Source organism: Anabrus simplex, chromosome 8 (genome assembly GCF_040414725.1).
Source record: "Anabrus simplex isolate iqAnaSimp1 chromosome 8, ASM4041472v1, whole genome shotgun sequence".
Lineage (NCBI taxonomy): Eukaryota > Metazoa > Arthropoda > Insecta > Orthoptera > Tettigoniidae > Anabrus > Anabrus simplex.
Window position 1 is genome coordinate 94,323,446 of NC_090272.1, and position 17,831 is coordinate 94,341,276.

A 17,831-nucleotide genomic window follows, 5' to 3' on the forward strand; every position below is an offset into this window, starting at 1 on the left:
GTTTTGCTCTACAGGAACAGAGTCAGATTCTACTAAACCACTTTAAATCATATATATATATGTACAGTATTGTTTATGAATATGCACGACTGGATAGAATCTCAACAATGTTCTTTGTATAACAAAACATGTTCTCTGTTCATAAGCATTTACATTTTGTTTTTTACAGGTATGTGTGTTATAATTAGTGTCTTCAACAGACTTGATAGAGCATGTGTAAAAGTTGTCAATGATTAAATTAAGAAAGGCAACACACATGTTAATAAAATGGAAATATGATGGACAACTGAAAATTTGTTACATTTATATGGCATTTTTCCTTGTCTCATTCCTTTCATAAAGCTCTGTTAACAGATTCATACTTGCTTACAAAACTCACATTTTTAAAATGAGCGTAGATAATAAACTAACAGAAATGCCCCACTGTATTGTGCATTTTACTGGAGGGACTCAAGCTGTCAGTGTACAGATGTGTGTGTTCACTGTATGTCGCTACATGGGTCTGACGGCACAGGCTCCACTCCGGGCAATGCTGTTTTTGGAGTGTGTCCACTTTTGGTCTCTATCATTACGAGCAGACACCAACAAAAATCTTGCAGAACTAAGCAAGACACTTCTCTCTCAATGATATCTTAGTACATACAGCTAAAATGTGAAGAATACTGAAAAACAGCAGTAATTTTTTCATACCTATACTTATTTCCAAGAATAAATTCACAGAAGCATCAAACACAGATAACATTTTAAGACTACTTTTAAAACACAGAAATTGTATACACCTGGTATATATCACTAGGAGTCACAGTTCATTGAAGAGTTCAGTCATAGCCCAAAGAATGTAAATGTAAACATATAAGAATTGGGCACAAGTTAATATATTTTTTTAAATCATTTGGAAGCTGCAGTAGCTGTGGGAGAAGTAGCTGCAGGTGTTAATGCAGCCTTTTTCACTGGGGAAGGAGTTCCAGATTTTGGATCAGCTGGTGCTTTCACAGTTTGATCCTCTTCAACATCCATCTCAGCAGGTTGATCTTCACCTTCTTTAGTTGCTTTTCCATCTTCAATAATGCTACCTTTCTCACTATATTTAAATCTATCATATCGGCCACCTTCTGTGCCATCATCATCTTCATCAGAGGACTTGTTGCCTGGTTCTACTTCTCGCAGGATATCGCCCAGATCCTTGTCCACATCTGCCCACATCTTCTCATCTGTCTCCAGGTCTGGATCCACTTCATGAGAATCACCCACAGTATCAGAGGATACGTCAGCAGATTTGTTTAGTGACTTCTTATTTTCCTTCGAAGGGCTACTTGAGTTATCCTCTGCACTGTCACCTGGTTTCGAGATAGTATCTTTATCCACATCCATTTTCTGGAACACAAAACAATGGAACTCTTCACTCCAAGCAGAATAATTTACATTCAGCTAATACAAAATAATTATAAAGTTGATACAATTATAACAAAGTCACTACAGGATTTTCACTGAGCAAGTTTGCTGCTTGTGCAAGTCAGTTTTTAGAGGGGTGAAATGAAGTATGAAGATGAATTGACTTAAATGTCGAAACTTCGATATTGGACGATATGTGAACGTAACTGAAAATGTACAGATAGAAAAATCAAAATGGAAAATTCTAAATTCCCATGGAGGGAATTAGATATTTTTCACCAATAGAGCATGTCAAAAATATATATATCAGATGTAAGGCTTTTCAGGCGTTTGCTCTATTAACCAGCATTTCGTCTCAGGTCCGACACTAGACTCATCAGACACATCCAACTCTGACTAGTCTAGTGTCGGACCTGAGACGAAACGCTGGTTAATAGAGCTAACGCCTGAAAAGCCTTACATCTGATGTATATTTTAGAAAAATCAAAACCGTGGCAAAACTGATTTTTAAACTCGCAAGAAATGAACTTAAGTTATTGTGAATATAACCTGAAGGAATGAATAGGATGTTCTGTAAAGTCAATTTTCAACTTATGAAGTTTCCCTTCGATTCATAAATCTCTCCAGGATTATACAGGAATAAAGAGTCAATCAAGGGAGAGAAAATAATAATACTAATTATTTGGTGAAAATATTAGATCTAATAGGTACACTTTAAGTTATGTGACCTAAGATATTAAGAATACACAAAATGAAAATCTACAGTCAAAGGTATGGTCCAAAAACAATAATTCAATTTTTGACAAGAAATGACTTACTCTTCAAGGGGTGAAAGATCAAAGTCATTGGCCCAGGGTCAACAGGAGTAGGAAAGCAAGCTTATTTCCAGTAAAACATCCCTTATAATAATAATTATTATTGCTGATATCAATTTCTTGTCACCCTAAACAATGTGAAATCATAACCGGTAGTTAGGATGTACCAAGGCCCCACACCGCTGGCTGCGCAGAAGCGTGTGGCTGCTGAAGACCTGTCCATGCGCGTACCGCCATGTTGCAGGCGCTCCTCAGCTTGACGCGGAGATCGTATGGAATTCATGCTATAACTTACATTTCGCACACATTGAAACATTCACCTCATCAAATTAATGACAGCCTACACCGAATACCATGTACACACGCAATAAATATACGTAATATCAAGACTGTGGTTAGTATTAAAATATACTTGTGTATAAAAACTGAACAATCTACACAAATCATTTGGAAAAAAAAAACACCTTGCAGACTGAATAAGAAGACTGTGAAAAATACACTAGCGGTACCTCGAAAATGATCATGTTGCTCACTTTAATGTAAGGGTCATATTTGTAATTGATGTGTTTGAACATTGTACGTATAGCAAGAAGGCCAGACTCAAAGGACGAGAATCACGTGGTAATCTGCATGGCATGAGCTAAAAATTAACCGTCTCTCAGCAGACTGGAGAACACACAATATAATATTTACAAAGTCCTGTACCAATAACAATAATCTTCCATATCAACAAAAAAGGAAACCGGTGAAACAAAATCTTTCCATGAAAGGTACCTAGCTTATGATTCCTCTTAGATAAGTCATTACAACAAATTTTACTCAATTATCTGAACAGATTGATTCGCTGTGCTGACCACATGACACCTCGTAATCTGCAGGCCTTCAAGCTGAGCAGCGGTCGCTTGGTAGGCCATGGCCTTTCGGGCCTGTTGTGTCATGGGGTTGGGTTTGGTTTGGTTTGGATATGAAATAACGTAATTGGATGAGTAGAAGATTACCATGTTTGTGTGATTTTGATTAAGTAAATGCTGCCTGACATTCGTTACACTGATGCTAGTCCTCTATTGTGTATTTCTTAAAATGAAATTAATGTCTAGGTTTAGTTTGAGTTTCTCTGCGTGGTTTAAGCTTAAGTTTTATTTTTTACAATTTGCTTTACGTCGCACCGGCACAGATAGGTCTTATGGCGACGATGGGATCGGAAAGGCCTTGGAATGGGAAGGAAGAGCCCGTGGCCTTAATTAAAAGTACAGTCCCAGCATTTGCCTGGTGTGAAAATGGGAAACCACAGAAAACCATCTTCAGGGCTGCCGACAGTGGGGTTCGAACCCACTATATCCCAGATGCAAGCTCACAGCTGCGCGGTCCTAACCGCATGGCCAACTCACCCTGTTAGGCTCAAGTAAGAATGTTATCATTTAAGATGTAAAATCCTCCTCATAATATTATCTTCTTAAACATTACTGCTTTTACAAACTCATTCTAAGTTAACATTATCTGAGCACATAAAAATTTAAAGTGTGTTCTAATTTATCTCTAATATGAGCACCATGATTTACACCAGAAAAAAATAAAATGAAATTGAAAGTAAAGCACTTGCAAACAAAAAAGATTAATATCATAGTGAAAAGTTAATTTGATTAGTGTTTTCTAATACAGACTAGGATTGACAAGATTGTAATGAGCTTTGTTTAGACTTTATACTGTCAGATTTTTCTGGAATGGTGTATTAACAATTGTATTCTTTTATTATAAAGCAAGTGAGAAAAATTGGAGAAATTAAGACATACGATACTAATAAATAATTTTTAAGATAATTGATAATTTGAAGCAATACCTTACCCTAATATTAGAAGGTTTTATCAAGTTGTATCAATCATATCTTACGGATTCTAGACCCAGGTTTATCAAATTTGTAATACCGCTACACAGTTTGTATAAAAAATATGTAGTCTTTCAGAACAGCTTTTTAGTTCTAAACAATCATCCCCGATGAATTGGAAAAAGGCAAACAAGAAAAAGAAGCTTAAATATTCTAAATTTCATGTCCATGCGTTCTCTGAATCAACCACCCTATAACCTGTTTAGTTTTCGATTATGGCAAATGAAAGTTATTTTTTAACAGTTCAATTTCTACTCACATGTGAAAAGAAATAGCAGTTCCCTTCTGATAGCAGTCTGTACAAATGAAGGCTGCACACGAATTCACCCTCGTGAATATCTTTCCATTCCACAGGTAATGCCTAACTAATGACAATATTTTATCACTCCGTCACATATAATTCCAAACCAGATCCACTAACGGGCATGATTCAAATCAGAAATATGCAAGGGTCTGTAAACATTACCACGTGCTAGCCATGCATTCGAAGTTGAAGCGCCCGCAACATGGCGATGCGAGAAAGTGTTCAATATTCCGCTTAGCATCAGCGCGCTCTGCGAGTCTAGATAGGTAATATTAAAGCCTTTGGGATGTACCGAACCTTCCTTTACAATGCCATACTGCCGTTTTGAACTTCATTCTCTCAAACTATATCTGGTGGTTCACCCGCCCCTTGCGCTATAGTTTTATGCAACTTACTGTGTTTACTACAATTCTGAAATACATTGGACCCTCTCCCTAAACCGGGATGATAAGAGGTGTGGTTAAAGGCTAGAAAACTGCATAAATTGAGAGTCGCACTATTAATTCATTATGAGCATTCTGAATGGACCCGTAAAACTAGCACAGATACAAAGAACATGTACCTTACAATAGGAGGGGCACACACAGACCTGGAACAGGTATAGGCTCTAAACTGCCCGTTGCATGGCCACTTGGGATGTAGAAACCCGTATACTTCTTTCCACACTCCGAAATGTAATGCTTGTCAGTTGTCTTCTATCCAGATAGCATTCTTGATATAGGTGTTGTGCCAGGTATGCATTCTGTCTAGCTCCTCCACAGGTGAGCAACATATCCACATACTAATTGCTGGAATACATCACGAGGCAGTGAATAAGCTTCGTGTTGCGAGTTGCCTCGAGGGAGGGGAGTTCCCGTACGTACATACCTACACGCCATCGCTGGTTATTTCAATTGGGCACACATTACCCTACCTGTGGTCCTCAAAGCTTGGAACATGTACAATTAGCTAACTGGCTGCCTGTGTCCTAGTCACAGACAGTCACCACCTCATCCTCATCCAATCCAGCTCTTTACCCTATGCCATGATACATATGGCCCTTTACAGGGCCAAATCAGTCTGTGGAAACTATCAAGTATGTAACCTTATCACATCTCGGGCGATTGGTGGTTAAAATACCCAACAACAACTTGCGCGAGATTTGACATTTCAAGCAGCACTGTCCACTACCACATTTCATACCGCACTTGCCATGTGAGATACTGCGAGACTCAACATGGAATGCACAGTTCCCAGCCTATACAATACCTGCTTCTGGTCTGCGTGTGCACCTCCTGTTGTAAGATATGCGTTCTTCGGATCTGGGCTCGTTTCATGGGTTTACTTGAGGTACCCATAATGAATTAATAATGGTGGTCACGATTCCTGCTGTCTTCTAACCCGTAACTACCAATTTTGTTATATTACCCCCGTTAAGAGAGAAGGACCGATGTGTTTCATAACTGTAGTAAAAATGGCAGAATGCATAAAACTAGATCGAAAGGGGCTGGTGTACCACCTGGTATATAGCCTATTCTGGTAAAATGAATGCTAGTTCTAGAGGCAAAATATTGATTCTATGAACCATTTTCAAACCATTGCTTAAGGCTATTTTAGGGATATTTAATCAGTTACTTATAATTAAATGAATCAGTGTTCAGGATACATTATGATGTAATATGCAAACCATGAACATATGAAAATATACAAAATCTCATTCCTGACAAAGGTACACTAAATATGCACTTATACCTGAGACTGTCAACCCGTACCCGACGGCATTCAAACAGTTCGGCAAACGTTTGATCCCCCTGGCCACTCACTGTCCTAGCAGGGGGTAATTTATGACGGCAGTAGGCTTTAAAACGGAAGTTCGCATTCCCCTTCAGAAATCCTCAGAGCTCTGTTGCCAATGCACCTCTTGTTAAATAGTCGTCAGTCTCTTTTTTCAGCTCAACAATTTACACTTGCTTTGTACGCTGTTTGAAAGTTTTTGGATTATTTCTTTGCTTCGTTAATTAATATTCGTGAAGTGTGTTGCTTTTCACTTCGTTTCATGCAGTAATGTGGAGGCCGTGGGAATCACACCTGGAAATTATCGCATCAGAAAATCCTGAATTAAATCTGCCAGTGCACGCAAACGATCTTCAACCGAGCACCAGTAACAGTGATATTCGACCGAGTAGTACTGGTTCCGTGTCCACGAGTGATACTCAGCCGGGTAGCAGTGGTTCCGCGCCCGCGAGTGATATTCAGCCGGGTAGCAGTGGTTCCGCGGAGAAAAGAAAGGCGACTAAACTTTAAGTAAGCAAAGTCAACGGCTGGTATGCAACACATATGAATACGTTATGAAGAACAACGTTCGCAAGGGTTATATTTCTGAGACAGCTAAAATGTTGAAACTTAACAGGAAAACTATAAGTAAAATAGTAAAGAGGGGACCTACAACTCCAAAAAAGTATGATAATAATAGGGTTATCTTTCATAAAATTGATGATTTTTGCTGTGATTTGGTGAGATGCGAGGTATATGCATTCTTTACTAAAGGTAAGTCACCAACCGTACAGGAACTGTTAAAACATTTGAAAAATGTGTGTGGCTTTCCTTATGAAAAAACTACGCTACGACAGCTGTTTATAAAACTTGGGTTTTGTTTCCGTATTCTGAGGAAAAAACAGACTGTAATGGAATCTGCTAGAATAGTAGCTTGGCGATATAAATTAATAGACCGTCTTCGGAAGTTGCATTCCAAGGGGTGCAGAGTGGTCTATCTAGATGAAACTTGGTACGATACTCATGACATTGTGAAGAAAGGGTGGGATGATGGAACTTGTAATTGCATACTGAAAGCACCAACATCGCGAGGCAAGCGTATTATGGTATTGCATGCTGGAGGCAGTGAGGGCTGGGTTGAGAATTGCCTTTATTTATCGGCTAAAAACATTGGAGACTGCAAAGCTGATATCCATGAAGAAATGACAGCTCAAGTTTTTGAAAACTGGTTTAGGTCTCATCTACAGAACCTACTACGTGACCGAAAATGTGTAATCGTGATGGACAATGCAAGCTATTAAGGACATTAGTAAGTTTATGGAGTACAATAACATTCCCCTGCCAAAACCTGTACCCATCAAGGCAGTTATATTGCAGGAAATCAAATCAGCCAATATCAGTAAAAGGTGCGCTGTAGAGGAGATCGCAGCCTCATGTGGACACGAAGTTTTGCAACTCCCTCCATATCACTGTACTTTAAACCCCATAGAAATGATCTGGTCTCAGCTGAAGGCATATGTTAGGAAAAATAATGTTATGCCAACTTTGAGTGCTACAGTGTGTCAACTTCTGCGTGAAGGAGCTGGAACGATCGGTCCTGAGAGGTGATCTGCTTTAGACAGAAAAGAAGTACATGAAACATGACACGGATAGCAACCAAGATAGATTTGTAATTCACCTAGCAGACAATGACGAGGACGACGAATAGAGGTAAGGTTAATACGGCATTTGTTTTACAAGTAGCTAAGTTTGCTGGCTAATTGTTGTCCGAACTACATACTCCGATATTTTTTATTAGCATTATTATTATTATTATTAATCTGCTTACCCTCCAGGGTTGGTTTTCACCCCTGACACAGCGAGGGATCCTACCTCTACCGCCTCAAGGGCAGTGACTTGGAGTGTGAGACATTGGGTCGGGGGATACAACAGGGGAGAATGACCAGTACCTCACCCAGGCGGCCTCACATGCTACGCGGAACATGGGCCTTGGTGGGGGATGGGAAGATTGGAAAGGATAGGCAGGGAAGAGGGAAGGAAGCGGCTGTGGCCTTAAGTTAGGTACCATCCCGGCATTTTCCTGGAGGAGAAGAAGGAAAACACGGAAAACCACTTCCAGGATGGCTGAGGTGGGAATCGAACCCACCTCTACTCAGTTGACCTCCCGAGGCTGAGTGGACCCCGTTCCAGCCCTCGTACCACATTTCAAATTTCGTGGCAGAGCTGGGAATCGAACCCGGGCCTCCGGGGGTGGCAGCTAATCACACTAACCACTACACCACAGAGGCGGACAATTATTATTATTATTATTATTATTATAATTATTATTATTCCAGTCCCTAGTTCGTGATTTTACTTTTCCTTTGCCGGGTGAGTTGGCCGTGCGGTTAGGGGCGCGCAGCTGCGAGCTGGCATCGGGGAGATAATGGGTTCAAGCCCCACTGTCGGCAGCTCTGAAGATGGATCTCTGTGGTTTCCCATTTTCACACCAGGCAAATGCTGGGGAAGTACCTTAATTAAGGCCACCTGCAATTCCTTCCCACTCCTAGGCCTTTCCTAGCCCATCGTCACCATAATACCTATCTGTGTTGGTGCAACGTAAAACAAATTGTAAAAAATTGTTGTACTTTTCCTTTCTTTACTGAAAGCGAGACACTGATATTAGCAGCATAAAATTAATTTTTTAATAGGCCTACTTTGGTACCAATGTAAGTTTAATCTTTGTCGAGTTTATTTGCCAATGCCTTCTTCCTGTTTTTTCTTTCTTTCTTTTTCTTTCAACATCTACGACCACCGCACGGGTTAAGCACGAAACAAATTATTCTGCGATATTGGTTTGTGCTGTGGTTCATGAACAGGTTTTTATATTTATATTTTGACTTTAGAATAAACTGAATGTTAACATGTTTAAATAATCAACGCAAAATATGACAACCTTGCTTTTGACAGCGCTCACTTGCCTTTTAAACGACACATGCCCCTTGTGTCCAGAGGAAAGGAGCCGACTGTCAACCCTCATCACTAGAGCGGGCAGACTGACAACCCTCATTATTATCAGGGTGGGCCAAGTTTTGAGATCAGAAGACACCGCGTGGGTATGGGTTGAGCGTCAGGACTATAGATATAAAGTGTTATTTCACAATTCACAGAGTATCAATAAAAAGTACCCATTTCCTAGTTTTCTTTTTCTAACGAGCATATATCATTCCAGAACATTCTGTTGTAACAACTTGGGAGAAAATCCACATTTACAAAATAAGGAAGGAATAGGAGTTAACTCTTTTTCTTTGGTTACAATAAGTGAATGATATCCCGATGTTATACCAGCAAGTCTATCTGTCCGTACAGGCGTTAATATTATAATGGGAGAAAGTCTAAAAGAGGAAGAAAGAAAATTACTTGACCGAATTGAAACAAAATCGCAGGAATGTGACTGATAAAAGAAAGAAAGTTTACTATTTGAGGTTATAGTGGTGCAGGCAGCAAAGCTGTCAGTGTTGACTACGGCTTTGAATTTGTTGTGACATAGAGGAAGAAGGAGGAAGGGGAGGGAGAGCTAAAAGAGGGAGGGAAGAGAGGGGAAAGCTAGAATGAGGAAAGCGCAAGAGGAGGAGGGGAAGTGTTAGGAGGATAATGTGTGTGACTTAGTGAATTTTTTAGTGTAATACTTGGATGCTAAGGAAATAATTGACTAAATGAGGACTAGCTTTTTTTGGAAATTTCATTCAAATTGAAAGCAGAATTAGAAAACTGGACTAGAGATATAAAGTTCTCTTCTGGGATATTTAGAAAGAGGCCTTTGACTGAAATAAAGAATGTCCACATCATTTTGAATGGTGGAGAATTTATGATTAGCCCCATGAATATGTAATCCCAAAGCAGAGAATCTATTATGCTCGACAGCATTTACATGTTGCAGATACCGAGTTTTTAAACTTCTCCCTGTTTGACCAATATATATACTGCAGCAATCAGAACTTTTCAATCTATACACACCTGAGCATGTGAATTCATGAACTGGATTCAATGAACTGGAATTTTAAAATGTATGAAAATTATTGTTACAGGCCCTGAATGTTATTCGAACATTATATTTGTTTAAAGGGTTAGTTAAGTGGTAAACACTACTATTATTGTATGTAAAAATAGCACATTTTGTCTGCAGATTCGATTCTTTAATTAGATTCCATTTAGGTTTGTATTTAGTCTAATAAGTTTTTTAATAAACTGCAGGCTGAAACCATTGGCTAAAGCTATCTGCCGAATGATGTTTAATTCTTCTACCAGATCAGACTGGGACATAGGAGTACCAAATGCTCTATTAATCATGCTGTGATATGAAGCCTTTTTGAGATAATTGGGCCCGGTTTCTTCAACAAATGTTAAATGTTAACTTTGCTGTTAAGGAGACTTAACACATAATTTCACAAAATGGTCATCTCGTCAAGAATTGTTAACTTTAACAAATTGTTAATACTTATGTTAAATTAACCTGGCAGCAGCCCTTTGTTAAACCTCGTAACAGCTGCTAAAATTTCAAAATGGAGGCATGTAGAAGACATAAGTTTGAAGCTTTACTGCTGTATGAAGACTCATTTATAAACTGAAGAAGGCAAAGGACGACCCATACTACGAAATAACCACTTTTTAGAGTTGTCAGAAGAAATATTTCTAATTATCCAAGGCATAATGAACAAGGTACTACATTAAGGAGTGAAGTGGAAACAATTACCCTCACTCCTTAATGTAAATCTGGATTCAATACGGACTAAAAATGAAGTTTTTGACATTAGACGATATTGAAAATAGGTTAGAGTTTCTAACAGATTGAAACTTATCAGTATCTCCAGTGCAGCAGTTGCTTATAGATTTTACAAGGAGGGGTCAGACCCTGCGTTCAATCGATTTCAACGAGCTTAATGTACCTGTTGGAGGACACTCAACAGTAACTCGTGTATAAGGGTTTACGTCATAACGCTTTCGTTTTCAAAAGAAAAAAAAAAAAAGACAAGTGTCATGACGAAGGATCCGGTTCGGACCACATGGAGGTGATAGAACACTGAAATGCAAACACATTTTACTTAAAACGTGTCAGATCCGCAACCAAATAATTTCCTAAAAATTTATGAACCCCCCGATTCTAATACAATGCGTATACACTTGAAGAGTTGCAAGGCAGACATTTGGAGCAGTGCCTGAGTGGTCATCGTACGCTTCTCCGAACCGCGACGATGCAAGTTCGAGTCCCATCATGCCCATAATTTTTTATGCAAATTAATTATTTCAGGGAATGTGAAGGTAAAAATGCAAATAAAATTAATAATCAAATTGCAGTGGAACTTTATTTTCTACCTCAAATTTATAACACACACACACACACACACACACACACACACACAGCAGTATCTGTGAGAACGTTTAGGCCTATATTAATTTCAGGTAGAAAATACAGTGTACTGCAATTTGCGCAATATTTTTGTTCCAATTATCATCTCAACGTTCCCTCAAATATTCATTTATTTTGTACAACAATTATAGCTGTGACGAGACTCGATCTCACGTCTACGATGTTCACAGACAAGTACGGCGACTACTACGCCATCACTCCGTTTCGCTGTGATGCAACTCCCAAGTATATGCCTTACATAAAATTTGTTCACCTTTTAGCGTTATCACCTCCACTTTGTCCAAAACGGATTCTGTGTAATGACATCTGACCTCATTTTTTTCCGAAAACGACAGCGTATTGACTTAAACCCTTATACGCGAGTTACTGTACATTGCAGCTCAGTGAAACCGCTTGACCGCAGGGTCTGGCCTCTACTTGTTAGGTATCATGGTTGAGACACTTTCCATGTCATTTTAGGCGACTTTGTTTACGAGTGCAAGGAAAGAGTGTGTAGAATCCTGCAAAGAATTCCTGCTGCCATTGCAGCATTAACAGCGCATTACATTATCTTACCCGCAAATAAAAGAATGCCCGAAAATCATTCAAAACACATCAATTATCACATTTTCACGGTGATAAGATTATAAGAATAGGCTATACCAAATGTTGTGATATAACAGTCCGTTCATTCATTTTTTAGGCACACTCGCATAATTTTAAATTAAAACTATAACAACATTTGTCTCACATTCATCATAATAACGCTTTTGTTGCCTCTTACTTGACATGTTTACGTCTTATCGGTCTCTGCTAACCATAACCTATAATAATGTCAACCATGTGTCTGTGTGACAAAATACTATTTCAACAAACCACTAGGAGCGCTTTATGTAAATAAACAAAAGACGCTCACTGCCAAACGCGTTCGGAAATCTCACGGAAATAAGTTAATTTGTCTTTAACAATTGTTTCGTAACAAATGTTGGAAATGTGTTCGTGAAACAGGGCACTTTTAAACGAAGTGTTAAATTAATTACAATTGTTAACATTTGTTAAGTAAAATTTAACATAAGAATTGAAGAAACCGGGCATTGGGGTGTACAGAATCTCCCCGGATGAATGATGTTTGAGTGGGTTTCCTATATACTAGGTGTCCACAATTAACGTTATAGTATTCAGCGTTGTACAGCATGGGCTGTAATGATTGTAGAGTCCTGAAAAAAGGCAGGAAGGATCAAACACAAGATAACAGTGGTTCTGGAAGGTTTACTAGGATTTACAGTTACAAACACTGTTCAATATGGTCTCCAAACTCAGCAACATGCTGCATTCGTAACACGGCATGGTCAACAGCTGCCCGCAGCATATCTGATGCAAGCAGAGCAACATGACATATGCTAGCCTTTAGATCATTATGAACGGACATGTCCCTGATAGACACGATCTTTCAAATATTTCCACAACCAGAAATTAGATGAATTTACGTCGGGGGACTTCAAAGGCCACACATCTGGAAAATGCCTAGAGATAATGCGTTTGTTACTAAACGTTTCTTGAAGCAATTCTTTCACTTGGCGAGCGATATGTGGTTTTGTCCTATCTTGCATGAAAATAATGGTTTGGTCACAGTTGCATTTCTGTAAAGCTGGAATCACATGTTACACAAGGAGGTCCCTATAATGCTCAGATGTCACTGTACACCTAACAGGTGTCTTCTCCTCAAAGAAAAACTGCCTGTGAATGAAGGAGCTTGTAAAACCACATTGAACAGTCATGCAAGCCTGAATGTACTGGTTGTTCCTGCACAATGTTTGGAGGAGTTGAATCCCATGTGACAGTTCTGTGCATTCACTGCATCTGCCAAGAGTAAAATGAACCTCGTCAGTCCACAGAATATTCTCTGGCAATGTTGTCCACTTCCACACGTGCCAGAAACCAAAGGGTATTGTACAACATCTTGAGGTTTCCAGGGATACCAGTGTAAAATGCACCACAAAATTTTGTGAAATGTTGACCGGGGTAGTGACAATTCACACGACACCGTTCGAGCATTGGTTACAGAATTAGAATATGCTGCACAGCCTGGTACAACTACAGCAACTTCTTCAACAACATCCATGGGGATGGGCTGCCATCCTCTTCCTGGTGCAACACCTAATTCACCAGTTTCCTCACATTTCTTAATCATTTTCTTCAGCCCATTACTTGTCATGGGACCTCTTCTGCTGTTCCTGTCGGCGATATTCCCGCAATGCAGCATCGTTATTCCTGTCATTTTGATAAAACAACTTCACCACGGTCTCTTCCCAATAGGCATTACATTTCACAAGGAAAAATTTGACTTTCTTACGTTACTCGTACAACGAAGATTCACTTCACAAAAGGAATCAACATGAGTAGCCAACCAACAACCAAGGAACTGACACGACGCAATTCTACCAAACGAACATTTTTATGTCAGTCACAGAACATTACACGTTCCAACTGCTTACAGCACCATATTTTTGCCTACTGCAGAACTTGGAGCTAATAATTTCTGTGGCATAATTCACGAGTGCATATTTTAGTATACCTACGAAATTTCAGACTCCTACGACCGTTACACTCTGTGCTGAATACCATAACTTTATTTGTGAATACCTGGTATTTTAAATTTGTAATGATCATCAAATCTAGTTATGGTTAGATCAAGGTAAATGATAGATTTATTCATCTCTTTTTCCAAAGCAAACTTACTGTGAAAATCTATGCTGTTAAGCAATTCTAATGTTGCTTCACTAACATTCTACATTAGCTATGCTACGGACACTAGTGTACTCAAAACGATCGATCAATCCATCAATGGTTAAGTGGAGGAAGAACTAAAGTTTGTAAAAAAGTAAGTCATATCCATCAAAATGAACCTAACTATGAAATTTATTGTTTATACAGGGCTGTCTTGCACCTGCAGATGTTTCAAGCACTACCAAATTCTTTCCCTTGGTACACTGATGCAGGCTTACTCAAGTTGAAAAAAAAACCCCCCACCAGGATATTCCCCCCCAAATATGGCATTAACACTACAAAAACTGAAAGAACAACACTGTCGCCTGACCCAACCTGAGAAGTCTGCTGTGGCTGAGCATACTCGCTCACTTGTACCACCATTAACCCGATGAGTGCTATGCCTGCCTATAGACGGGCTGAGGCGGCCGGTCCACCAGTGCCACGCCCGTCTATAGACGGTGCGCGAGAACTTTAATTTTTTGAGTTATCCGGTTCACTTTCGAGTGCGAATTTGATCTCTGGCATGTTCTACATAATGCCCAACAGATGGCAATACTAACTGTCCAGAGATTATAGATGTCTCTGGAGTTCATCTGTAATGTAAACAAACATGGCAGAACAACAATTTAGTTGCTCTTGCAGCGATGTTATTTTGGATCACAGAATCTTTCAGTTATTAACCACAGCGGAAAGTGATGTTCGAGATAATCAATTTTAAGGAATTGTTAAGCGATTTAGAAAGTGAGAGTGATAGAGAGAATGCCAAAATATTGTATGTGAGAGAGAAACAGAGCTGCCTCCTAAACGAAAGAAGAAAAATACGGTGAGTACAAAAGCTATTTTATCGCTGATTTTGTGGCGGATGGATTACTTTTCTTCACCAGAGTTTCAGATAACCATGACAGGCTCTGAGAGCCAAGTAGTGTTTCATGACATCCCGAAAATCATTGATTTTTAGAAACTTTTGTGCCAGTGGAGTTGGTGCAGATAGTTGGAACATATCGGTATCACAAACAATCAGTAGAAAACATTTAACTATCACCACATTCCAGGTTTGGAAAGTACTTAAAAAAATCAACTTATATACTTCTATTAAGTTACATGTATTAGTTGCCTACAGATTTTAGGAAATATTATTTTGGGCTCTTTACTTTGTATAAAGATAATGCACGCAGGGGCACGTAAGTATAATTTTGTTTTCTCTAAAAATTATATTGAACATAAGTGTAGGATTTTCCATTTGCATTTAGATTTTTATAAACAACCAACAGTTATAAACATTTTAAGCTAATCACCCTGCTGATAAGTTAAAAATTGAGGCTTCTACAATTTTACATACGAATGAAAAAACTCAGCACTGAGGTACCAAACAGTCAATTGGTAACTCAGCATTTAAAAGGTTAACCCTAGTCAATAAGTACGATTTTGCTTGTGAGCAGAATTAATAGCAATAAAACAAGTCTGTTATTAACACCCATAAACATGCAGAAAATGTAAATAAAGTAAAGTCCGCTATAGCGAGTACAGGATATAACAAGAACCCCGTTATAACTTCAGATTTTTTCTGTCCGTTCGAAAGTCCTATAATAAACTGTGTATTATCGTTTGGTTACAGCGAGAGCTCTATCATGGAAACATCCGTTATTACGAGCGATTAAGTGTGCAAGATTTTTTCCCGTTACCAATATTTATGCAGCCAGCCATTATACTGCAAGCGATTGATCATCTTTGGTATAGTTTCCTTGCTATATCCACGAGCCAGCTCTCTCGTCTATATTCGAAGGCGAAGACTGAGTCTATTAGTAAAACTCTACTGCTGTGCCGTAAAGAAAAATGAAAAAGGAACATGTTTCAATAAGAAAACTGAAGTGTATGCCACAAAATGTGACCTTCGGTATAGTTTTCTCGCTATGTTTCGTAATAAATGCGTACATAACGTATCCGATAGCAAGTTGTTGACTCGTTAAAATAAAGGCTGAAGTAAACAATAGCTTAATTTCAATGCTAAATACTGCAATTAAGTAAGAATGGGATACTCCTCAAGATATGGCAGAGTATATCATTTATTTCGGAGGTTAGTTTATATTTTCTCACGTCTGGTTACATTTCGGAAAGGCTATTATCATGTAAATTTATAGAGAAAAGGTTATCATTTCTGTACTGGTGCTTGAAAGAGGTTTTTAAGATATATACAGTATTGTTAAGTCAGGTGACGCTGCTTCAATAAGAAAACTGAAACGTTAGCCACAAAATGAGATCTATCATCTTTGGAACGGTACATTTTTCTCACTATGTGCACTTGGCAGGTTTCTCGTCGACATTTGAAGGCGATGTTGGAGGGTGTGAAAAGAATAGATACTGGATGAATTTAAGAAGACAGGAAGGTGGGAGGGTTTTACAGGCAGCGTATGAACAGCAAAGTAAGAGCATGTATAAGGGCGGATGGCTAGAAAAAATTAAGGGATATTTGGAGATGATAGGATTAGGACACCTGTGGGGGGTGGTATGGACGAAGACAGAAGTTAGAGGGATGAAGATCCTTGAGAGGAGGATTAGAGATATTAATAGGCAGAAATTATTGGGGGAAAGTAGACTGAGAAATTCGCTGAATGTTTTGACGAAAACAGAGGAGATAGCAGGGATGAATATTAGATTCATTGACAGGTCTAAAAGGTATGGGATGATGTGGTGGCTCTTACGATTGCATAGGAATAAGGGGTGGCTGCAAGGGAGGGACAAAACTGTGTGTATACTTTGCGGGGAGTAAATGATTATTTTCATTTATTAAGTAACTGTGAAGAAATGAGTAAGATAAGGCAAAGATTATTGAGTGCCGAGCATAAGAAACTATTGGGAAGATGGGACGAGCAATCAATACTGACATGGATTATTAAGCAGTGGGAAAGCGGGGGTGAGTTGAACAGGTATTTATGTGCGGTAAAAAAGTCCTGTGAGAGCAGAATGAAAGAGGGTGAGTTAGAGGGTGGACAAGAGGGTAGTTGATTGGTATAGGCATGTAGGTTGAGGGGAAGAGTGAGTAATAAGCAGTGCTTAGGCAATGGAAGGAGAGAGTATGATAAAATTGAATGGGAAGGAGAGTACAGGTGTGGAGTACATTGTTAAGCATGTGGAGTTGGGTAATTGATATGTGATTTCATAAAGGCAGGGTCTTCTTGTTTATGTTATGGCGGGTTGGAATGGAAATGCTGAATGTTGCTGTTTTGGTATCGATCGGGAGTAGGTCAGGGAACAATGATTGTGACGAAAGTGCTGAGTACATAAGGACACGTGAAGAGTATGCTAAGAACCTTGAGACAGTGACTGATACAGCTAACAGTTGTACTCATATTATTATTGTCAGTATTATTATTATTATTATTATTATTATTACTATGAATATGTTGGTATTATTATTACATAAATTATTATTAATATTAATATTATTATTATTATTATTATTATTATTACTATAATTAATATTATGGATAGTGGGTTGTATACAGTAGAGCGGGTGCTTTTATCTCACTATTC

General features: G+C 38.8%; 1 protein-coding gene across 2 annotated transcripts in view; it reads right to left on the reverse strand.

Moving 5' to 3' along the window:
• Nucleotides 1–676: 676 nt before the first annotated feature.
• LOC136878841 (uncharacterized) overlaps nt 677–17,831 on the reverse strand; it is a 322,409-nt gene continuing 305,254 nt past the window's right edge. For both annotated transcript variants that reach the window (XM_067152369.2, XM_068229033.1), the window contains exon 15: nt 677–1,374. In XM_067152369.2, the coding sequence (XP_067008470.2) occupies nt 889–1,374 (486 nt within the window). In that variant the 3' untranslated portion in view covers nt 677–888. The remainder of the gene's footprint in view (nt 1,375–17,831) is intronic.